Source organism: Phoca vitulina, unplaced genomic scaffold (assembly GCF_004348235.1).
Source record: "Phoca vitulina isolate PV1807 unplaced genomic scaffold, GSC_HSeal_1.0 scaffold2, whole genome shotgun sequence".
NCBI lineage: Eukaryota > Metazoa > Chordata > Mammalia > Carnivora > Phocidae > Phoca > Phoca vitulina.
The window spans coordinates 100,261,114-100,283,397 of record NW_022589705.1 but is presented as its reverse complement, the minus strand read 5'-3'; the positions used below and the strand labels follow the sequence as shown (position 1 = coordinate 100,283,397).

The 22,284-nt window shown below is 54.7% G+C and overlaps 2 protein-coding genes across 3 annotated transcripts; one reads left to right on the top strand and one right to left on the bottom strand.

The window, feature by feature from the left end:
- Positions 1–949: 949 nt before the first annotated feature.
- Positions 950–3,248, top strand: MMP23B (matrix metallopeptidase 23B). The gene is made up of 8 exons (XM_032418797.1): positions 950–1,108; positions 1,437–1,576; positions 1,658–1,797; positions 1,862–2,029; positions 2,389–2,553; positions 2,624–2,734; positions 2,839–2,965; positions 3,048–3,248. The coding sequence occupies exons 1-8, from the start codon at positions 950–952 to the stop codon at positions 3,220–3,222; spliced, it is 1,185 nt and encodes a 394-aa protein (XP_032274688.1). The 3' UTR covers positions 3,223–3,248.
- A 1,062-nt stretch (positions 3,249–4,310) lies between these two features.
- On the bottom strand, positions 4,311–21,108 carry LOC116626285 (cyclin-dependent kinase 11B). Of its 2 annotated transcripts, none has more exons than XM_032395477.1 (20): positions 20,104–21,108; positions 19,548–19,671; positions 18,640–18,755; positions 17,335–17,462; positions 16,115–16,253; positions 10,391–10,527; positions 9,782–9,904; positions 9,363–9,458; positions 9,126–9,284; positions 8,817–8,882; positions 8,050–8,225; positions 7,549–7,639; positions 6,318–6,439; positions 5,989–6,094; positions 5,632–5,753; positions 5,441–5,548; positions 5,247–5,363; positions 4,982–5,130; positions 4,712–4,901; positions 4,311–4,617 (listed from the first exon to the last, which is right to left on the bottom strand). In XM_032395477.1, the coding sequence occupies exons 2-20, from the start codon at positions 19,656–19,658 to the stop codon at positions 4,525–4,527; spliced, it is 2,349 nt and encodes a 782-aa protein (XP_032251368.1). In that variant the 5' UTR covers positions 19,659–19,671; positions 20,104–21,108; the 3' UTR covers positions 4,311–4,524. The 2 variants fall into 2 exon arrangements, with proteins under 2 accessions (XP_032251368.1, XP_032251378.1); XM_032395487.1 differs by lacking the exon at positions 20,104–21,108 and adding an exon at positions 19,786–19,810.
- Positions 21,109–22,284: the final 1,176 nt, after the last annotated feature.

Genomic DNA, 22,284 nt, shown 5'->3' with positions numbered 1-22,284 from the left:
CCGGCTGTCAGCCAGCAACTTGGCACTGACCCCGCTGGCCTGATGTGCTGCCGTCACTCTGGGCGCAAGGCCTGGATGGAGAGCCGAGCGCCAAGCCCCCCGGCCGGGCCTGGCCTTCTGCCTCTCCCTCTGCTCCCTCCCCCACCAGTCCGCGCCTGCTCTCACTCTCTCGGGCCTCCTGGAGCCCAGGTCCCCCAGCCCGAGGAGCCCTCGCCACCATCCCGCCTGCCTCAGCTCCTCCAGCCTGCAGGCCGGCCCGTCGAGGCTTCCGGCCTCAGGACACTGCTCCCCTGCCTCCCCACCCAGGCCCATTCCAGACCTTGGCCCCAGCCCAGGGTTCCGCACCTCATTCACTTCCCTTCTAGCCCTCATGGGGTCTTTTCCCTCCAGCTCCCAGAGCCTGGTGCTGTCCCCATGCCGCCTGCCCCCTCCCCTGCCTCTCACCCCGCCCCCTCCCAGCACCCAGTACTCACTCTCCTCATCCCCACCCCTTTCTGGGGCACCCGGTCAGGCAGCCGCGCGGGCAGGGGACAGGTCCTGAGTTGGCTAGAATGGAGGCTCCGCTCCCAGGTCTCATTCAGCCTCCAGGGGCTGGAGGAATTGCAGCCAGGAGAAGAGCTGGTCTCAGGACCCCAACTGACTACCCTTCCCTCAGCCTGAGCCCCCGGCATCTATCCCTCCTGTCGCTGCCGGGCCCTCCTCGCCCCCCCTCCCCAAGTGACCCCGCCCAGCAGGCCCTGCCCATGCTGCTGCCACCGACCCGCAGGCCCCGGCTCCGCACCCCAGGCTGGCGGCCGGGCTGTCCTGACAGCGGGGACGGACGGCCGGCTGGTTCCCTTCAGGGGCACGCGCCTCCCCCTGCACCCACCCCTGTAACCCGAGCCGCTCACAGCGCCTCCCCGCGCAGCCCCACTGGGCGCTAGGCCCCGACAGCGAGTCCGCAGGCGCCATGGGCCTCGGGGCCTGCATGTCCTCGGCGGCGTCGGGGGCCCGAGCCCAGGCTCGCCGGCTGGAAGCTGTGCTGGGCGCCCTGTGCCTGCTGCCGGTGCTCCTGCTGCTGGCCCGGCTCGGGGCCCCGGCGGCCCGGCTGGGGGCCAGTGCGGCGCAGGTGAGAGCGGGTGGGGACGGGCAGAGGGGAGGGCGCCCGGGGGGTCCAAGAGCCTGCGTGTCGGCGGGGGGGGCAGGGGGAGGAGGAAGCCGGCATCAGGCCTCCAGCTCCGCCCACTCTGACCTGGCCTGTGCTTAGTAACCTTTTTCTTCCTGGCTGTAAAAGCAGCAAACTGGGGTAGAAAACCTGAAAACGCAGAAAGACCGAGGGAATTTCAACGCTCCCTGAACCACGCACCCGCCCTGTTTTCTTTAGTTCTTTTTCCGAGTGTTTTCAGAACTGGGGATGATCCCTACTGCGTCCCCACGAGCACTCACTTTCCTTGAAGGGAGACATCGCCGCACCCTACCCCGCCGGGGTCTTCGCCACCCCAGGACCCGGTCCTCTGCTCCTCCAGGCGCCCCGCAGACGCCGCTACACGCTGACCCCAGCTAGGCTGCGCTGGGACCACTTCAACCTCACCTACAGGTGTGACCGTGGCCCAGGATGGTGGGGGCGGGGAGCATGCCCCAGCCTGGCCGCCACCCCTGACCTTAACCCCCATCCCAGGATCCTCTCCTTCCCACGGAACCTGCTGAGCCCCAGTGAGACCCGGCGGGGCCTGGCCACCGCCTTCCGCATGTGGAGTGACGTGTCCCCCTTCAGCTTCCGAGAGGTGGCCCCTGAGCAGCCCAGCGACCTCCGCATAGGTGGGCGCCGTGTCCCCGCCCCCGCCTGGCCCTGCGGCCCCCTCTCAGCCCTGTGCTCCCCCAGGCTTCTACCCGGTCAACCACACGGATTGCCTTGTCTCCGCACTGCACCACTGCTTTGATGGCCCAACAGGCGAGCTGGCTCACGCCTTCTTCCCTCCGCACGGCGGCATCCACTTTGATGACAGCGAATACTGGGTCCTGGGCCCCACGCGCTACAGCTGGAAGAAAGGTGATGGCCTGGCCTCCTGTGGGGCCCTCTGCACCATGGTGGGCACAGCAGGAGGGCTTTGGGGGTGGTGGCTGTGATTTGGGGTCAAGGAGGCAGGAAGGGGGGTGCTGGGAGGCGGCCGTAGGCCTGGGTTCCAGGAGCCCTGAGCACCCCCCCCCCCCGCCCCCTGCTGCTGGAGACGGAGCTGGAGCTACATTCCTGGGCACCGACTCACTGCCTCTGGAACATTCTTATCTTCCCGTGGCTGTGCTGAGGGAGGCTCCGTGGCCACAGCCGATGTGGCCACGGCAAGCACGGCTTGCTGGCAGAGTGGGGCGGGCTGGGCCAGGGTTCGAGGGGCTGACACGCCGGACCTGCAGGCGTTTGGCTCACCGACCTGGTGCACGTGGCGGCCCACGAGATTGGCCACGCGCTGGGCCTGATGCACTCGCAGCATGGCCGGGCGCTCATGCACCTCAATGCCACTCTGCGTGGCTGGAAGACGCTGTCACAGGACGAGCTGTGGGGGCTGCACCGACTCTACGGTGAGTGCTTGGGGGGCGGGCTAGGGGCCGGCTGCTGGGCCGGCCCTAAGGCCACGATGCCCTCCGGCAGGCTGCCTGGACCGGCTGTTCGTGTGCACGTCCTGGGCTCGGAGGGGCTTCTGTGACACCCGCCGGAGGCTTATGAAGAGGCTCTGCCCCAGCAGCTGCGACTTCTGCTACGGTGAGGCCGGGTCCCCACTCTGGGCGTGGGGCATGGCTCTGGCGGGGGGGGGGGACACACTGATGTGGCCCTCTCTGACCCCGCCCCCTTCCACTGCCGGGCAGAGTTTCCCTTCCCCACGGTGGCCGCCACTGCACCACCACCCAGGACCAAGACCAGGCTGGTGCCTGAGGGCCGGAATGTGACCTTCCGCTGTGGCCAGAAGATCCTCCACAAGAAAGGCAAAGTGTAGTGAGTGGCCCTGCCCCATGACCCCCCGAGGGTGGGCAGCGGGGGCTCGGGACCCTGCCCAGCCCTGCCACCCTCCCCGCAGCTGGTACAAGGACCAGGAACCCCTGGAGTTCTCCTACCCGGGCTACCTGGCGCTGGGCGAGGCGCACCTGAGCATCATCGCCAACGCCATCAACGAGGGCACGTACACGTGTGTGGTGCGCCGGCGGCAGCGTGTGCTCAGCACCTACTCCTGGCGCGTCCGCGTGCGGGGCTGAGCGCCCTGCAGGGCCGAGGCCGCTCATAAAGCACTTTCTCAATGACGTCTGCGCGCCCTTTCTTGGGAGGGAGGGCGGCCAGCCTCGGGCCGTGGGGTGGGGCCGCTCGGCCTGAGCTCAGCTCGATGTGGGGAGCCGACTGCCCCCCGGTTCCTTGGGGGTGAGGATGCGGTCCTCAGAGGCCAAGGCCAAAGAGGGTTTTTCCTGGCTGGTCCTGGAGAAATGGGGTAAATTAAGGCCCAAATGTAAATAGCATCTCCGGGAGAGCAGGCTGAGCCCAAGGAGTCCGGGCTCCCTGGGTGTGTCGTGGGTTTGCTCAGGGTGGGGGAGGCAGGAAGGCTGAGAAGGGCAGGCCACTGTGCCAGCGAGGCCTCCAAAGGGAGTGGGATGGGGGTTGGGGCAAGCGAGGCCAGCGGCGAGGGCCTGGACGGGAGCGGGGGGGCAGGCCGGTGGTGCCAACAGAAGGGACGTGGGGCGGGTGGATGCCCCAGGCAGTGGCAGGCACCCCCCTTTGCCATAGTGACGCCCTGTCCAGCTAGACCGGGAGTTGGAGACCTGGCGGGCCAGGAAGGACCCGGCCAGCACGGGGTCAGAGGCCACCCTTCTCCCCCCGTCCTCCCCCCAGAGAACGAGGGCCTGAGGACCCCCAGGCAGCACCCGCGCAGGCCTAGTCCGCCGGGGCCAGCTGTGCAAAGGACACACCAGAGCTTTCCTCCACGAGTATTTTACTGCGTCTTAAAACGTGTTAACAACCTTGTACAAACCCCACTGTGGCCGAGAGCTCGCATGCCCGGCTCTGGGGGGCCACGGATGCCCTGAGTGAGGGGCAGGGAGGTGTGAAGCAGGAGCCTGAAGATTAAAAGTAGAAAAATCCCCCCCCCACCCCCGCTCCATTCCACATCAAGGCCAGTATCCTAGTGGCACAGCCCCCGGTGGTGACCACTGAGCCTGCGTGTCCGGGGGTATGCCGTGACACTGGCCACCGACGGACGCCCGCCCACTCCTTGCAGGACAAGTCTGACACATCTAAAAAAATACAGCCTTTCCTTCCACAAGGAAAATGTGATTTAATTCTACAAATTTACAAGCCAAGATAAAATAAAAATAAAACGTGGAAAAGCAAACAGACGGGCAGTCTGAGACTTGAGGTGGAGACCCGTGGCCACGCCGGCCTGCAGCAGCTGCGTCCGCTCAGAGCAGGGCCCGGGTCTGGCCCCACACGTCGCCTCCGGCACCGGCCCGGGTCCCGGCTGAGTTGTGCTGGGCAGTCCCCGCAGGGCTGGCGCGGCTCCGTGCCGACCCTCAAAACTTGAGGCTGAAGCCAGGCCCCGCGGCCGAGGCTCCCTGGTTTGTGGTCGTGAGGTGGAAACCCGTCTCCTTCAAATCGTCGTCGCCCTGGGGAGCAAGTGGTGCTGTGGGGCCCCGGCTGCACCAGCCCTGCCCCGGGGAGCCCCCACCCCTTCCCTCCTCTGCCGGCCCTGCCCCTCACCAGCTGGCTGTAGCCCAGGCCTCCCTCTGGGGGCCGTGGGCTCGTGCCACGCTTCACCCTTTGCTGCTCACTCTTGGCGGGCCATGTGGGGAACATGGAGGGGTCGATGGGGAGGGGGGTCTCTCGGAAATACTCATGCTTGAGGCCGTCCTCGGCACTGACTCTCCGCCCAGGGAAGTAGGTCAGGAACCTGGGGGAACAAGAGCACTTGGTACCCAGCACAGGGGTGCGGGTGGGGGTGGGGGGTGGGGCGCCCACAGGTTGACACACTTGTTCATGAGGTCGAAGCCCTGGTCTGAGAGCAGCGCCCCAAAGCGTTTACGGAGATTGTTATAGGGATATTCAGTGAAGGTCATCTTCTTGACTGCGGGGAGGTCATTGTAGCCAGGCCAGATCTTCTCACTGGGGGTCCCCAGGTCCTGAGAGAGACAGACAGGCAAGTCTCAGAACGGCCACAGCCCGCAGAGGTGGGTCTGGTCCGGGGTGCCTGCACATACCTGCCAGGGCGCCCCGCAGGCGGAAGCCACAGACGCACCTTAAACACTTTGTTGATCTGATCGATCTCCGACTTCCCAGGAAAGAGCGGCTTCTGAGTCAGCAGCTCCCCAAAGATGCAGCCCACCGACCACATGTCCACAGCCGTGGAGTACTCCTGGGAGCCCAGGGGTGCACTCAGGGGGCTGGTGGGGCAGCAAGCACGGGTGAGGCCCCCCAGCCCCCAGCACTCACCTTGGCGCCAAGCAGCAGCTCTGGGGCACGGTACCACAGGGTCACCACGACTGGAGTGTAGGCCTTCAGAGGGGACCCGTATTCCCTTGCCAGCCCGAAGTCGCCGACCTGCAAGGATGGAGGGCAGGCTGTGGGCAGACCTCTGAGGCCCAGGTGTCGGGCGCCCCGAGGGATGAGCCGTGGGGGCTCACCTTGAGGATCCCAGCGTGGCTCAGCAGCAGGTTGGAGGTCTTGAGGTCCCGGTGCAGGATCCAGTTGTCATGCAGATGTTTCACACCACGCAGCAGCTGGATCATCAGGGTCTTCACCTCCCCTAGAGGGCAGTGGGTTACTGTCCTAGGTCATCTGCTCGCCTCAGCAGCGACCAGGCTTCTTGGGGTGCATTCATCCCAGGCACGCTCCCAGCTCAGGGACACTGCCAGCGGCCTGGGCAGCCCAGGGTGGGCTGTTCCTCGTGGGGGACGCCCGAGGGCCACATCTGTAGGAGTAACTTGGGGCTGCAGGACGCCCTCCCTGCAGCTGGCCCCCACCGAGCCCGCAGGCCCCACCTGGCAAGAAAGGCTGCTTCATGGTCTCCATCAGGCTCTTGAGGTCATGCTCCACATAGTTCATCACGATGTAGATCTTGTCCATGTTGCTGCCCACGACTATTTCCTAAAAAACAAAAGTCTGTGGGTGCCGTGCTCACCTCCAGGCCCCACCTCTGCAACCACTGACTCCAGGAGCATAGACACGCAGAGACAGCGGGGACCTACAAAGTGTGACGACCATCCAGGGGCTGACATTTGGGGTGAGGGGGCTAGCACTCCATTTCTGCACAACACAGGTAAGTGTGACTCACACGCTGCTCTCGGGGCACAGGCCGGGGCTGCCTTACCCTGACCGTGACGATGTTGGGGTGCTGCGCCTTGAGGATGGTATTGATCTCCCTCAGAGATGTGATTGGAAAGCCCTCTTTCTCCTTCTCCATCTTCAGCCGCTTCAAAGCCACAATTTCATCTGAAAACAATTCAAAGACAGGCTGAGAAAACCTTCCACACACACACACTTGGCTGGGACTTGGGAAGCACTTCTTGTTGTGCACCGAGAAGTTTTTTTTTTTTTAAGGTTTTATTTATTTGAGAGAGAGAGAATGAGAGAGAGAGAGCACGAGAGGGAAGAGGGTCAGAGGGAGAAGCAGACTCCCTGCCGAGCAGGGAGCCCAATGTGGGACTCGATCCTGGGACTCCAGGATCATGACCTGAGCCGAAGGCAATCGCTTAACCAACTGAGCCACCCAGGCGCCCGAGAAGTCTTGTTTAACTGGAAAGTCCTGTATCACGTCAGCACCAACAAAAAAACCCAAACCTATTGCCTGACAGAAACATGAGGCCTATTTCCAGACCAGCTTTTGTCCAAAACAGATAAGGAGGATTGTCCTATTTCTCTCTCTAGCCCTCCTGTGATTTGCCAGGAGACACGGCAAACCTCAACATCCCAACATGGAAACATTCATCAGGGTCTCAGGATCTCAGGTGGTCCCTCCCCGAATTTCCAAGACCCGGAAGTGGGCGGTAGGGGAGCTTCCGGTCCATGACGCACACACCTGCTCAGGTGCTAGCACTCAAAGCAGACTCCACAGTTCCTTCTGGAGCCGAGGCACCTGCCGTCACAAGCAAGCAGCAGAGCCTACAGTCAGGCTGACCCCTGGACTCCACAGACATCAGGGAGTCAACTGCTCAGGGGCCCGTGCTTGCCAGGTAAGGCGAGGCCATGACCGGGCATCTGGGGAGGGAAGACTCTCAGAGCAGGAACTGTGTGTTCAATGACCTTGATATTGACGGTGCCAAGGGTCAGGATGGCCCAGGCCTGGATCTCAGTCCCTGCACGCTGGCTGTGGCTGGAGCAAGACGCCCTGCCTCCCTCCCTCCCAGAGCCCGCACGTGGGCCCAGCAAGGCTGTGCACAGCAAACGCCGGGCTGGGCCCGAGGAAGGGCGGTGGGTGCACCCAAGGACAATGCTCCTCAGGAGAAATTCCTTCCTGCCCGAGGACAGGTTTTCTGTGCCGCCTGGTTCCTGTCCTACATCTGCCCTTCCCACTTTGGGGGACCACTCGGTACTGCACCCACCTGTTTTCTTGTCCTTTGCTCTGTACACCACCCCGTAAGTGCCTTCTTCGATCCTATTCAGGCACTGGAATTCCTCCACGCTCCGACAACCCTGAAAGGAAGCACGCCATGAGGACGCAGCAGCCGTGGCCACGCTCACACCTGCTTGAGCTGGTGCAGCAATCCGTGCCCAGAACGTGTCTGGTGGCAGGGCCAGCAGCAGCCCTCCTCCCCGGCTTCTTCAGTGAGCACATGCCCTTGGCTTAAGAAATAAAACCAACATGGACAAAACCTGGTCCTGGGCATGTCCTCCTGAGCCAGGCCTGGCCGCCCTGCACTAAGATAACAACGGGGACAGGAACGCCCGCGGCAGCACACCACCAAAGCCCTGGCACCTTCCCTCGAGGCACAGGTGACCCCAACGGCAGATGCCCACACCAGGGGCCCCACTCATACTCTCAGCCCCCAACCCTGTCCACCGTCGGCAAAGTCGAGCCAGCCCTGGGGTGGGGGACGCCTGACCTGCAGGGCAGGGAGGTACTTGGGCAGCTCTTGTTTGAGTTCAATGGGTGACAAGGCAGGAGAGTCCGGCACGAAGTCGCCTTCAGTCAGGGCGCTGCTCTGCGGAGTGCCCTCGCCGGCTTCTTCCTCCCCTTCCTCACTGTCTCCGGAGTCTCGGTCAAATCGGGACTCTGGAACTTCAAATGTTAAACCCAACTGTGGAACCAGGAATAAGCAGTGTCATCGCCCCTCTGCTGCTCTGGGGTGGGGCTGGGGGGGGGGGACACCGAGTGCACACCAGAGCCACACAGGAGAGACCGCAGATGCTGCACACAGCTGCGTACCCCACCACTCTGGGCAGAGGGCACTGGGGTCTTGGGGTCCGCCACCTCAGCCGTGAGCACTGGGAGCCGCTGACTGGAGCCGGGGCTCAAAGGCGGCACAGCCAGGACTCGTCCGTCAGGCCCCGAGGGCACGGCCCGGCTGCTGCCTACGGGGGTGCCCGCCCTGCGGACGGAGCGGAGCTCAGAGGCCAGGGCGGAGGGCGCCTCCCCGCCGCGTCTAAGCCATTGGGATGCTGAGGACGACATTCACTTAGCACTGCCCCTAGTCAGGGGTGCTGGCCCTCCACGGTCACAAGCGGGTCTCTTGGAGTCGGCGGCCTGTGCCTCGGGGGAGGGCTGCGCACACAAGATGGTGATCTGCTGGCTTTAGAAAGGGTCACAGTCGCTGAGGGGCAGCCGAGAGAAGGCCTGAGGGAAGGACCGCCCAGCGGGGTTGCCGCTCACCGACCAGGACATGATTCTCGCTCTCCCGCTCCCCGTCCTCACTCATCTCGTCCTCGCTCACTTCCTCTGCAAGACAGAGTGGGCGTCTGCTCAGACCTGCAGGGCCGTTCAGACCCTCCACAAGCAAAAACAAGGGTCTGCTTTAGCTACCCGAAAGCAAGAACCACTGTAAATCATCAATTTTGGTCTCATGTGAGTCCCACATACAAAGGCATTTTCTGTTTGGAAGTATTTTTAAATTGAGAGTTCAAATGATTTCTCTGCACTTTCTAAACACCAAACAAAACCATCAGAGCCCTGTGCCCTCACCAGCCGACTGTCCAGACGCGTCCTCAGAGTTGCTCCCGGTCTCCTCTTCCTCCTCCTCCTCCTCCTCTGATTCTTCACTGCTGCTCCCCTCCTCCTCCTCCTCCTCCTCTTCTTCCTCCTCCTCCTCTTCTTCCTCCTCTGAACCCGACCCTGACTCCGCTTCGGGAAGAAAACAGCCGGAAGTGCACGGTGGGGACTGGTGGGCCCTCCCTGCACGGCGGCAGAACCAGCGGTTACCTGACGAGGACTCGGCGGAGCTGGTTTTCCTTTCGCTGTCGCTGACGTCTTGTAGGTCGGACAGCAGGTCTCTCTCTTCCATTTTCTCTTCTTTTACTTATGAAACAAACCACCAAAGGTGAATGTGGAAAGTGTTTTACAATAAACAAGACCCGATGGCATCTTTCATGCAGAGATTAACTGTGGTTTGTGTGACACACAGCTCCCCCACACTGAGCTGGAAGACCGCTCTCGAAGACCGTAACAAACGTCTCCACCGACAAATACAAACGTACTTCACACAAATGACGGTCCCGTCACGCGATACGGGACAATTGTAGCCTATCATCTCATTGTACGCAAAAAAAGCAAATTTTTGTGCTAAAACGTTTGTCAGCGGAGAGCCACGGTGAGCCCAGACAGGCACTGTGCACCCTCACCTGGCTTCCGGCCGTCTGTCAGCTCAAACCTCTCTCGGGGTGGCCGTAGCGGGCTGCGACTCCAGTGGCTTGCTTTCACTTTGTCGCCATAGTCTTCTCTCATCGTTCGGTGATGCGTAGAAACTGGGGCACAAAATACAGCGGGACATGGAGCTGGCAGCGTCCTCTCCAGCAGGGGCCCAGCTCGGTCAGGTCTCACCCGCACCCTTGCCGGTGGTGACGCACAACACATGCCCTGGCGACAGAGGCCTGGAGGCTGCGAGCTGTCCCTGAGGACCCACGTGGACCTTCCAGACTCTTCTCCATTGGTCAAAAAGGAAGGGGCCACGACCCACCTCCTCAAGCCTGTGCCTGACCAGTGTGGGCAGCAGACTCAGCTCCAGCACCAGGCCCGGGAAGGCCCCAGCCGCACACCCTCACCTCACACCTGAAGTGACCACGGCCCTCCTCGGCAGGGAATTACGTGGTCAGGCTCAACTCCTGAGCCCCACGGCCTGTCCCCACTTTGCTCGGCCACCATCCCGAGCGCCTCATCCCTCAGTGTCACTTGTGCAGCCCTGAGCTCACCCATGGGAGCAGCACCCCACCGCAGGGTGCGCCCACCCGCACCTTCCCTTCGGGCCTCGCGCTCCTTGCGCCGCTCTTCGGCCCGCCGCTCCCGCTCCTTCTGTTCCCGCTGCTCCTTCTGCTGCTCGCGCATCTTCCGTTCTCTCTCCCGCTTCCTCTCCAGCTGCTCGAGGCGGTCCCTGCAACAAGTTGCACAGGCCAACTCTCTCTCCACAAACACAAAGTTTTCCTTTTTTACCCCAAGTGCTTTTTTGTTCAAATTTAAAAGTTGTCCATTTAGGTTATTCAAACCATAAAGGACTGTTTAAAAGCAGAAGATAGATGTGCACACATCCGGACAGCCACAACAGAATAAAGCAAGGGGCGCCTGGGTGGCTCAGTCAGTCAAGCATCTGACTCTTGCTTTCGGCTCGGGTCATGACTTCAGGGTCGTGAGACTGAGCCCCACGTCAGGCTCTGTGTTCAGCACAGAGACTACCTGTCTCCCTCTCTCTGCTCCCCCCACCCGTTTGTGCGTTCTAATAAAATCTTTTTTTTTTGAAAAACATTTTTATTTACTTGACGGACAGAGATTGAAAGAGAGTGCGTGCGCTCACGCACAAGCAGGGGGAGCGGCAGGCAGAGGGAGAGGGAGAAGCAGACTCCACGCTGAGCAGGGAGCCCGATGTGGGACCCTGGGATCATGACCTGAGCTGAAGGCAGAGGCTTCACTGACTGAGCCACTCAGGCGCCCCTCAAATAAATAAAATCTTTTTTTTTTTTTTTAAAGATTTTATTTATTTGTCAGAGAGAGAAAGAGCGCATAAGCAGGGGGAGCGGCAGGCAGAGGGAGTAGCAGGCTTCCCACTGAGCAGGGAGCCCTATGCAGGGCTCAATCCCAGGACCCCGAGAGCATGACCCGAGCTGAAGGCAGCCGCTTAACCAACTGAGCCACTCAGTCGCCCCACAAATAAATAAAATCTTAAAAAATAATAATAATAAAGCAAAACACTGGCACAATGAGATAAGTGCCAATGACGAATGAGCCTACTGCTTCCAGATGCCTGTTTAGCAGACCTGCTAGGTATGGATGACAGCACAATTTAAATCCACCTTTATCACTGTCTAAGTTTTCAGGGGCTACAGATGGGGTGGAAGAGTCCAGCTGGGGGAAGTCGGGAGGAGGATCTAGACTCAGGCCAGGGGCCCCGTCCGACCCTCCTTACTGGATTCTATGGCAGGTGGACCCCCCAGATGATTCCCCAGCCCAGCCTGGTGTGGAGGTCAGTGGGCATGAGTGTGATATGTGAAGGGCAGTGAGGAAAGCTGCTTCATGAAGGCGGCAAGAGTCATCCGAGTACTGCGGTGTGTGTGGCTTACTGCACCACAACACGGCAAACAGTGAAAACTGGCCAGTTACAGTAAATTTTCATGTCCCTACAGTTACGTCCAAGTATAAAAAGCTATTAAAAAAAAAAAAAAGTAAGTACCAGTATACACAAACAGAAATGAGCACAAACAATGGTGAAAACGGAACAAGCCCGTGGTCCAGTCACCAGTCCTGTACCAACTTTGGGGTCCATCAGATGTCACCACTGCGGAAGGCTGGGATTCTAGAAACTATTCTCTAAGTGCCTGAGTCCAAACTGTTGTGAGATAAAAGCTGTAACATAACATATGAAATCCAGCCACAGAATTCCATTTTTCATAAATTTATGGAATTGTGCAACCATCACCACGAGCCAGTTTTAAAACACGCCCATCGCCTGATAGGCCCCCTCAGGCCCATCTGTGGCCAGCTCCTAGCCCGCCCCATGAACCTGTTTCTATCTGCTTGGGATTCTGTGGATATTCCTTCTGCTTGCTTTGGGTTGAGTCTGCTTCTCTGTTCTGCTTTCTGCAGAAGCTCGGATGCTGACCTGACAACTTCCTTCTCTGTTATCAGTGCTTAAAAGCCAAAACATCTAACTCCATGCACAGCCTTTTCTGCATCACTAACTTTTGGCACGCTCCTTTTTTCATTCAGTTCAAAATGTTTTTTTTTTCCCCCCCAGTAGACTCCATGTTCAGTGAGGTGCCCAACGCAGGGCTTGAACTCACCACCCTGAGATCAAGACCCAAGTTGAGATCAAGTCGGATGCTTAACCGACTGAGCCACCCAGGCACCCGTTTTTCCTTTTAATTTCTTCTTTGGGCCATAGGTTATGTAGGAAAGGACTGCTGGATTTCCATTTGAGGATGTCCTCAGGTTTTTTTGTGTTGATTTCTACTTCAATCCTTTCGTGGTAAGAGGGTGTACTTTGTACAACCTCAGTTCTCTTAGATTCGGAACTTGCGTGGCCCACATATGATCTGTGTTGGACAACGTTCCCTCTCAAGCGTGTACTCTGCAGCTGTGGGTGGGGTGCTAAACGCAAGGTCAGTGAGACTGATCTGGTACAGGTTATTTCCCATATGTTTTATATCCTTTTCTCTAGCTGTTCTGTCAACGATGACAATGTGGCATTGAAATTTCCAGCTAGAATGGATGAACTGCCTATTTCTCCTTCCAGCTATCAGGCACACACACGTTCATCACCATCACTTCTTTCTGCTGCACGGACCCTTCTGTCGTTGGGAAGCCTGTGTCAGCGCTGGTCTGACTTCTGTCAGGTAACCCTGATGTCTCGCCTGAGCCACGTGTGCTCTGCAGCTGCTGTGGGCATGGGACATCTCTGTCCACACGTCTACTTTTGACCTATTTTTGTCCTGGACTCAGAGGTTCTCCTTACAGACAACTTACTGCATCATGCTTTGCTATCAAAGAACCTCTTCTCTGGGGTATAGAAACCACTCCACGTTTCATGTAATTACGGATTTGGCTGAATTTACTTTTTGTTGTTATTAATTTTGTCTTTTGTCTTTTTAGGTCCTGTTTCTCCCTTTTTGGTTTAAATAAGGATTTTTAAAATACCATGTTAATTCCTCTGTTTGTATTACTTTATTAGTTATTTTCTTAGTGGTCGCTCCAGCACGGGAAGCATGCACCTTGTCGTCCCAGTGAATGCAGAGGCCCTGCTCTGACACAGCTCCGGCCCTCCCTTCTCTGTGCAGCCTACTCATGCTACACGTCACGAGAGAGCATTTTAATAGACACTGTTTTATGCAATCCCATGTCTCCTATAGAAATTGAGAAGATGTGAGAAAAAACATTTATAGATTCTGTTATGTTAACCTGAGCCTTTACCATTTCCAGTGCTCTTTTCTTCCTTCTTCCTTTTCTTCCCTGATACCTTCTGCTGTCATTTCCATTCAACATGAAGGTATTCCTTGAGTATTTAAGGCAGGTCTTGCTAACAATGAATTCCACCAGTTTATCTTCCTTATTCCCCCTCACTTTGGAAGAACAGTTTTGCTGGATACAGAACTCCTGGTTGCCAGGCTTTCTTTTCGCAGTGGGACCATGCCATTCCACCGCCTTCTGGCCCTCACTGACTCTGAGAAGTCAGCCTCCAATCACACTGAAGCCTCCTTTCTATGTAGATTTTTTCTCCTGCTTTCAAGATTTTCTCTTTGGCTTTCACGTTTCACTGTGATGTCACTTTATTTATCCCACTTGGGATATGAGCTTCTAGATGTATAGATAAATGTTTTTCATCTTTTTTTTTAAGATTTTATTCATATATTTGACAGAGAGAGAGAGAGAGAGAGAGACAGCGAGAGAGTGAACACAAACAGGGGGAGTGCGAGAGGGAGAAGCAGGCCTCCCGCTGAGTAAAGAGCCTGACGTGGGGCTTGATCCCAGGATCCCAGCTGAGCCACCCAGGCGCCCCAAATGTTTTTCATCTTTGAGGCTCTGTTCATCTTTTGTCAATTCTCTCCATTCTTTAGAAAGCATAATTTCTATCACTCCGTTTCAAGTTCCTTGCTAATGTGGAACACTTGATTTCTACTGATGCTTTTCTTCCTTAATACAGAGTCATACTTTCCTATTTCTTTTATATCTCAAAACTTTTTGTTGAAAATTGGACATATTTCAGGGGCACTCTAACAAAACCTTTTTTTTTTTTTTTTTTAAAGATTTTATTTATTTGACTGAGAGAGAACACAAGGGGGGGGGGGGGTGGCAGGCAGAGGGAGAGGGAGAAGCAGACTCCCCACTGAGCAGGGAGACCGACGTGGGGCTCCATCCCAGGACCCTGGGATCATGACCTGAGCTGAAGGCAGATGCTTAACCGACTAAGCAGCCCAGGTGCTCCTCTAACAAAATCTTAAAAAAAAAAAGAAAAGAAAAGAAAAGAAAAGAAAATTGGACGTTTCAGATAACATACTGTAGCAATTTTGGTTTCTCATTTTTTCTCTCAGTTGCCGTTTGTTTGGTAACACGCCATGCTAATCTGTGAACTCTCGTCTCCCGACTAGAACGTGGCCACTGCTGTTTTCTTCCCCACACGTTTTTTATTCTCAGGCTTGGCTTCCTTGCAGTTACCACTGTGTGTGCACAGCTGTGCTGTCAGCCCATCCTGAACAGAGTCAGCGCAGGGCCTGGCAAACATGGCTGTTTCACATGCTAGCAGTGAACCTGGACAAAGCTCTGCTAACCTCATGATCTCAGACCTTTACCTGAAGACTCAGCTCGTCCCACACCACCTCCACGAGAGAACAAAGGCTCTTGTCACGTCTTCGTCAGTTCAGCCCTTCGGCCTTGGTTCCTGGAATGTTGGCACATCTACCCCCCTACTTCTCCCTTCCCTGTAGCAGGCCACCCACCAAGCTTTCTCTGGAAATGACCTCAATATACAGAGGTGGCCCTACTATTCACATCACAGATCTGGGGCTAAACAGATGCTTTTTCCTGGGAATCTGAGCCCACAGAGGTGTACTTGGAGACAAGTCCAAGAGTCTGGTGTCTCAGCTCCCAGGCTGCTACCAAGCCCTTGGGATTTCCTTTTGTTTTGTCTGAAAGAACTACAGCCTATTTCTGCAGTCTAGAGTCTATTAGAGAACCCGAAGCAATGTATTTCCTTAGTTTTCCTGGCTTAGACCACCTAGAACAGAGCTGGGTACAGAGCACACACTCAATAAATACTTGCCCAGTAATCACCCTAAACTAGACTTCTCTTGGGTACAGATTCTGTGTCAGGATTTCTATACGTGCACTGGGCTATCTCCAAGAGCGCCTTACTATGATTCGAACACAGTACTCCCCTTCCTCTCACGAGGCATGCCCCATCCTGAGGCAGCAAGCTCAGAGGTATTTACAGTCCCTCCTCCCCCTCACCCATCATCAGCTGAGAGGCCTAGGAAGATCACTTCTCCCTCTTCTACCTTCCTTTCCCTCTCCACTGTTAGGTGTTTGGCCCTAAAACTTCATTCCCTGTGTCTGAATTCCTATCTCAGACCCAGCTCCTGCCAGCAATGCCCCTTCCTTCAGGTCCACGTCACACTCTTACACGGGGTCTTGAGCAACTGCCGGCATGGCCTCGCTCCCGAGTACCTCCCTCAGCAGCCTCCACCTGGAGAAACTGACACACAGAGTTCCATTCCCTTCATTATCTTTTCTCAGGAAGATTTACACCCATTTCAGTCTTCAAGATGCAGTAAAAACTCAATCCCTTTAGGACAAATCTCTTGGTTTACACCACCACGTTTACTGCACCGTGACTCTGGGCACAAACCACTTCTGCATCACATCTGTGTTATGCTGCCGGGTCACTGTGTGTCAAGATGGTCTCTTCTGCCACTTTGACGGCCTACTGGCCCCAGGAGCGCTCCATTCAGGCTCCTTAGCAAACTGTGCTCACTCACCTCTCCCTTCTGGAGTGTTCCCGGGCCATCTCCCTCCTCTTCTGCCTCTCCCACTCTCGGCGAGCCTTGTCCTGCTCCTCTCGGTGCCGTTTCCGGCGCTCGTGCTCTCGCTCTTTTTCCTTTGCTCTAGCGTGCTTCCCTAAGGAGAAAGAGAGTGTCATGCAAAGGGGCCCAACTCCCAAAACTTAATTTGCAAATACCCAGTGAAGAAGAGAATACTCAATTAATGACTTGGGAGTCTCCGAATCAGGGAAAAATAACATGGTGACCACTGAATAGAATTGTAACTCCATCTTGTTTCTCAATTTTCTGTATTAAATAAACTATGATTGGATTATAGCTGACCAATGAACACAGGGCAGGGGACCCGACACCCCTGTGGCCGGGAATCCAAGGGTAATTATGAGTCCTTAACAGTCAACTACTAACAGCCTGCTGCTGAACAGAAGCTTTACTGACAACACATCTTTTGTGTCACGTGTGTTCCCTACTGTACTCTTAAACTGTGTAAGCTACAGAAGAGAGACTATCATTAGAAGAACTAGAAGGAAGGGCAAGTGTGTTTACAGCACTGTCCTGCGTTCCAGGAAAAATCCGTGTGCAAGCGGACCATGAAGTTCCAGCCCGTGCAGGGTCAGCTGTATACCAGTTCCGTAACTAAACATCACCATCATCATTCATAAAGAACACAGGACAAAGTTCAACTCCTTATGGTGGATTTCCATCTTGTGTGACAGAACCATGTTCACCAACTGCATTGATAACATGAAACTTAAACCAGGTGCCAGGGCCATATTTCCCAACACCCCTGAGAACCTCTTAATGGTAGGAGATCAAACCCATTTGGACTTCATCAAACATCTTTTTTTTTTTTTTCAGTTAATTCAACACTGAACTGCTATAAAAATCGTATATAAATCCCGTTTGTTGAATTAAGACAATATGACATTTAAACGAACTAACCCACAACAATGTAACAAGGGGAAAAAAACACCAGAAGAAAAATGAAACACCTATTCAGAATGATCTACAATAAATTTATGCTTTCAGCTAAAATTTTATTTTCTCTTCTCTTTCAATTGTGCTCTGGAGAAGACAGCAGATCATAATATAGGAAACAGACCACACTTAAGCAGGATACCAAAAAAAAAAAAAAAAAAAACCCAAACCAAACGAACAAAAAACCTAAAAAAAATTAATTAAAAAAAAAGCTTCTGTACCCCCTTCTGCTGAATGGCTACGATGCCTACGTTTCTCTTTCCTCTTTTCATCTTTCCTGTGATGAGCCTTTTCTTTCCGAGACATTTGCTGTGGTGGTTTGATAGCCAAAGAATCATCTTCCTCTCCTCTGAAATACACAACAGCATCACACCATGCTAGAGAGTAATGAAAGGAGCCTCAGGGTACTGTGGAGCTTCTCTAACCCAGAAACATGCAGCGTTCAGAATACAAAAGAGTGCAATCTGAACCATCGTTTTAAATATTGTTAACTACGAAACTTAAGCCAAAACTTCTTGTCAAATACAGACTCAGATCAAAAGTGTAAGTGAAAAATCAACGTCTATATGGAACAATGCCTCTCTGAGGAAACTTTAGGGGGCAACAGACATGTTCATTACCCTGATCATAATTGCACAAATATGTACAAATATCTCAAACCGCACACTTCATATACATGCAGTTTGTCATTTATGTACCAACAAAGCTGTTAAAAAAAAACGGTACCACGATTTTAATGAACTTAATGACCCCAAAAGGTCCCTCAACAGTATCTTCAACTGCCTATATGACTGAAATCCTGGGAGACTTCTTGATCTATGTCTCTGTACCTTAGTTTCTGGTTAGGTTGGCTTTAATTACCTGATGATGGATAATCTGGTGCTGATGATGGGTACGAGAAGGAATCAAGTGGTGCAGGGAAAAATGTTAGAATACACAGGCCTGGGTAGGACCATTTCTGCTTACAGGACTTGCTCAATATACTTCAGTACTCTAATGTGGTTTATCTGTGCACAATTTTAGGCAGTGATTTTATTAATCATCAAAAGCACACAGAACAATTATTTAAATGTAGTTCGTGAGGGGTGCCTGTGTGGCTCAGTCGGAGAAATGTCTGCCTTTGGCTCAGGTCACGATCCCAGGGTCCTGGGATGGAGCCTAGTTTGGGCTCCCTGCTCAGCGGGGAGTCTGCTTCTCCCTCTCCCACTGCCCCTACCCCCACTCTTTGCACTCTCTCAAAAATATAAAAATTCTTAAAAACAAACAAACAAACAAATAAACAAATGTAGTTTGTGGACTTAACTGAAGGATAATTGCAAGGAAAGAGATATACACTCATCCAATTTTCATAACAGGGGTGCGGTGGCAAGTGATAACACACAGTCTATCTCAACTGTGAGGTAAACCTGAAGTCAGGACTACAGATGTTTTCAAAGTAACACTGAGAAAAGTCAGACAGGGCCCCTGCCATGCGGTGGGTCCCAGCCGGCCTCCTCGCTCTTCCCTGCTGTACACCTCGCCCCCACCTGTCTTCCATGGAGTCCTCTCTTCTGTATGGTGAGTTCCGTATCGTAATCTCCATGCGGTGGTCCCTCAGCTCCCCCTCCTCAAGGGAATCCCGCTTGGAATCCCGGTCATCAGACTAAGAAGCAAGGAGAAAGTCATTTTCCTCACAGATAAGTGTCTTTTTAATGATAATCAAACCTTGCCAACATCCAAAAACAAAGTTTCACATGTGCTTTGAATGGACCAATGTTACAAAATATGAAAAAACTTTCACTCAAATCACATGATGCTAAAATTAAAACTCGCTGTAAACTCAGAACCTGAGATGAGAAATCCGAAACCAGCACGCAGGACGAGGACTATTAGACTCTATGCCAAGTGCGTTAGTTGTTTACATAAGCCGAACTGAGCCCCAAGACGTACTTCACGCCAGGTACTTCGTGATGTTTCACCAACCGTTAAGAAGGGTCAGTGACCAATATTCTCGGAAGAGGTACTTTTGCCAATATCCCTTTCAAAATTACCAAAAGTTTCCCTGAATGTGTTATTATGCAAACCAGAAAAGGAAAAGATAAAACATTAATTTCAACGCGACTTCCTACGACGCTAAACAGAGACGGTGTCACAAACAGAAAAATATCGATACGAGAAAAATTAGTCCAATTGTGCTCATGAATTTAGGCGCAAAGTACTTCACTCCACGTGGAGGTGCCGTCTACACACAGCTGTAGCGTGTTATCAGTCTGTCCTCAACGTAAACTGAGTATTTGAACGTTTTTGTTAATTTTTAGAATAGATTTTGGGCTCACCTGCGACATTTGGAAGTACAAAAGAACTTCACCGAAGAAGCGTTGTTCTAATGGAAAAACGAGGGCAAAGAAATTAAATCTCCTTTAAGAAAACCACTTACTTAAAAAACATGGCTTACATTTTTTAAGCGTTTTATCTCTGCTTTCTCCTCTTGTTCCTTCCGTCGTTTCTTCTCCTGAAGAATTTCATCTAAAGTTTTCACTTTCCAAGAGTCCTTTTCATCACCCATTGGAGTCAAAACGCTGCCGAGAGAACGGAAGCTCCGTGAGGACACCGGCGCTCCGGCTCCGCCCGCGCGGTGCCTGTCACCCTGTCGCTCCCGCACGGTCCTGGGCAAGCTCCCTCGCCCCGGTTACCTTCCGCCAAAGCTAAGAACAGCCCCGCGCGGAGCTACACCACATCCTCCGTGCAGAGCTCGCGGCTCGCTCCCCGCTCCTCCCCGCGCACGGGGCTTGCCGGCAGGAGGGTCCGGGAGCCGGGGTGGGGCGCTGCGACACGGCCGCGGCGCCGGGACCCTCGCCCCCCGGGCTCAGCCGCCACGAGCCGGGGTTCGGGCCCGGCGCCGCCTCAACCCCCAGCTCCGCGCGGGGCGACGAGGCGGGAAGCGACGCCCGGACGCGAGAGGTCAGGGAGCTGGCTGCGCCCGCCGCTCGTCCCGGCCCTCCGCCACTCACCCCTGCACTGCTGCCGCTGCTGCCGCCGCCGCCGCCACCGGTCCCGGAGCCTGAGGAGAAACAGCGCCCGGCGCGCGCCAGTAGCGTCGCCACTTCCTGCGTCGGCGCGGACTGATGACACACGGGGGCGGGGCCCGCCGCAGCCTCCGGAGCGCGGGGATCCGGCGCGCGGGCCTCACGTCACTTCCGTCCTGGGATCCCGCGGTGGCTCCACCCTACTGACCCGGAGCCGCCGCCGCCCCGGGGCGCCTGGTGGGGCCGCGCGTCTACCCTCGCTCCCCGGGTCCCGTCCCTGCCCCGCGCGGCACCCCGCCGGCCTTCGTGGTTTCAGGGGGCCGCAGAGACAGGAGAGAACGGAAGATCCACATTAGTGACATTTGACAGGGAAAATGCAGACTGTGACGAATCCGGGCATAAAGAGGGCGAGTGGAACGGAGACCGATTTTCCTGAATTCTTGGGGACAGGAACACCTTCACTTTTTCCTCCCTTCATGCTGAAAACTGGGGAGGCCACGGGAAGCGGCCGTGGAATCAGCTCAGGAGCAGACACAGGACGGCGCCCCAGTGACGAGCGCGCGGACGGACGCGGTTCACGTTTATTGGACTTTTGCAGAACAGAGTCCCAGGTGGTCGATTTAGACAGAAATGGCCAAGAGGCATCGATGCGTCACCGCCGCAGATGTAACCGCCATTTCGAGAAAGTACTGATCCAGTCACTTGAACACAAACCGGTGAAGGAAAGCAGCACACACACATCGTTCCAACGCACTTTCAGTTCTCCAGTTTTGTTTGGTATAAAGCAAATAAAACTTGGTTCAGATGTAGACAAGTATTGACGTAATTTTCAAGTTTTCCAGTGTGGGAAAGGCACCTGACTGTGGCCCTCCCCAGCCTAGAGCCCAGGACACCCCCTGGGCAGGTTCAGAATCAACTCACACATCTGCAAACAGACTAGAAATAGACAATGAATGTCAGTTTTACTCAAATGAAAACTGGGGGGAAAAAAAATTGGGAGCGCCGGGCTGGCTCAGTCGGTGGAGCATGGAGCCCTACACTGGGTGTAGCGATTACTTAAAAATAAAATCTTTAGGGGCGCCTGGGTGGCTCAGTCAGTTAAGCGTCTGCCTTCCGCTCAGGTCATGATCCCAGGGTCCTGGGATCGAGCCCCGCATCGGGCTCCCTGCTCAGCAGGAAGCCTGCTTCTCCCTCTCCCACTCCCCCTGCTTGTGTTCCCTCTCTCCCTGTCTCTCTAATAAATAAAATAAAATCTTTTAAAAAATAAAATAATTTGTTACCAATTAGAATAGTTTTCAACTGTTTCGAATCGGCATGGATCCAGTGCCCATCAAACCCAGAATCAGAACCCTCAGGAAAACTGGAAGAAATTCTTCAGAGATGGCAAAGTCGAAGGTTTTCGACGCAAGTCGCAGGGAGGTCAGCACAACCTCACCTCTGCTCTTGGCTCCTCAGCCAGGAGAGAGGGAAACAGGCAGATTCACCAGGGGAGCTGGCAGCATTCTTATTTATAAACTAAGGGATGAAGAGGCCCCAACCAGAGCATGTATGGGTTTTGTGAAAGAATGAAGCCCTTAGTACAACATTGGTCAAAGGCAAAAGAAAAGAAGATTTCTATCTGCAGTAACATTCTTGTTTTATTTTTCCAACCCAGGGAAACCGTGAAAATACTTGCAGGCCTTGGGAAAGCACATCACCAGACAGATGTAAAAAGCCATGTGGTGCATGTGTCATCCCTACCATCCCGTCCAAGTGACCATTCACAGGCAGAACCCACTGGTTCTGGGAAAAGCATTTCCAGTGTGGGTTATGGGCACGACTGCACTTGGCTAATGTTCTTTGTGCAGCGTGTGACTGTTTCTGATTCACCATGTGTATTTTTCTCAAATTAAAGACACATTTTGGATTGTGCAAGATATTCTAAGCTTTCCAGGGCAGATTTTTTTAATGCTGATATAGAGGAAATTATGACTATTGGAATTAAAAAAAAAAAAAAAGCTTTTTATGCCCTTCAGTGGAAGTTTCCTTGAAAGCCAGACATAGGTACATCTCTAAGTATTGATGTAGGTAAGCAGATGACCTGACTTGACACCTGTTTGAAGTGTTTTTTTTGCAAAGGCACAGACAACGATCATGGACATGGGAGGAACTGACCCAAGGAAGTGG

What these genes read in the sequence shown, in the direction of transcription:
- MMP23B (XM_032418797.1), top strand. Translation starts at nt 950, where the DNA reads ATGGGCCTCGGGGCCTGCATGTCCTCGGCGGCGTCGGGGGCCCGAGCC. An exon ending in TGGGGGCCAGTGCGGCGCAG is followed by an intron (nt 1,109 to 1,436) that starts GTGAGAGCGGGT and finishes CTTTCCTTGAAG; the next exon opens with GGAGACATCGCCGCACCCTA. An exon ending in GCGCTACAGCTGGAAGAAAG is followed by an intron (nt 2,030 to 2,388) that starts GTGATGGCCTGG and finishes CCGGACCTGCAG; the next exon opens with GCGTTTGGCTCACCGACCTG.
- LOC116626285 (XM_032395477.1), bottom strand. Translation starts at nt 19,658, where the DNA reads ATGGGTGATGAAAAGGACTCTTGGAAAGTGAAAACTTTAGATGAAATT. An exon ending in AGTACCTCCCTGCCCTGCAG is followed by an intron (nt 7,640 to 8,049) that starts GTCAGGCGTCCC and finishes GCTTCCTTTCAG; the next exon opens with GGTTGTCGGAGCGTGGAGGA. An exon ending in GGCTTCGACCTCATGAACAA is followed by an intron (nt 4,902 to 4,981) that starts GTGTGTCAACCT and finishes TTGTTCCCCCAG; the next exon opens with GTTCCTGACCTACTTCCCTG.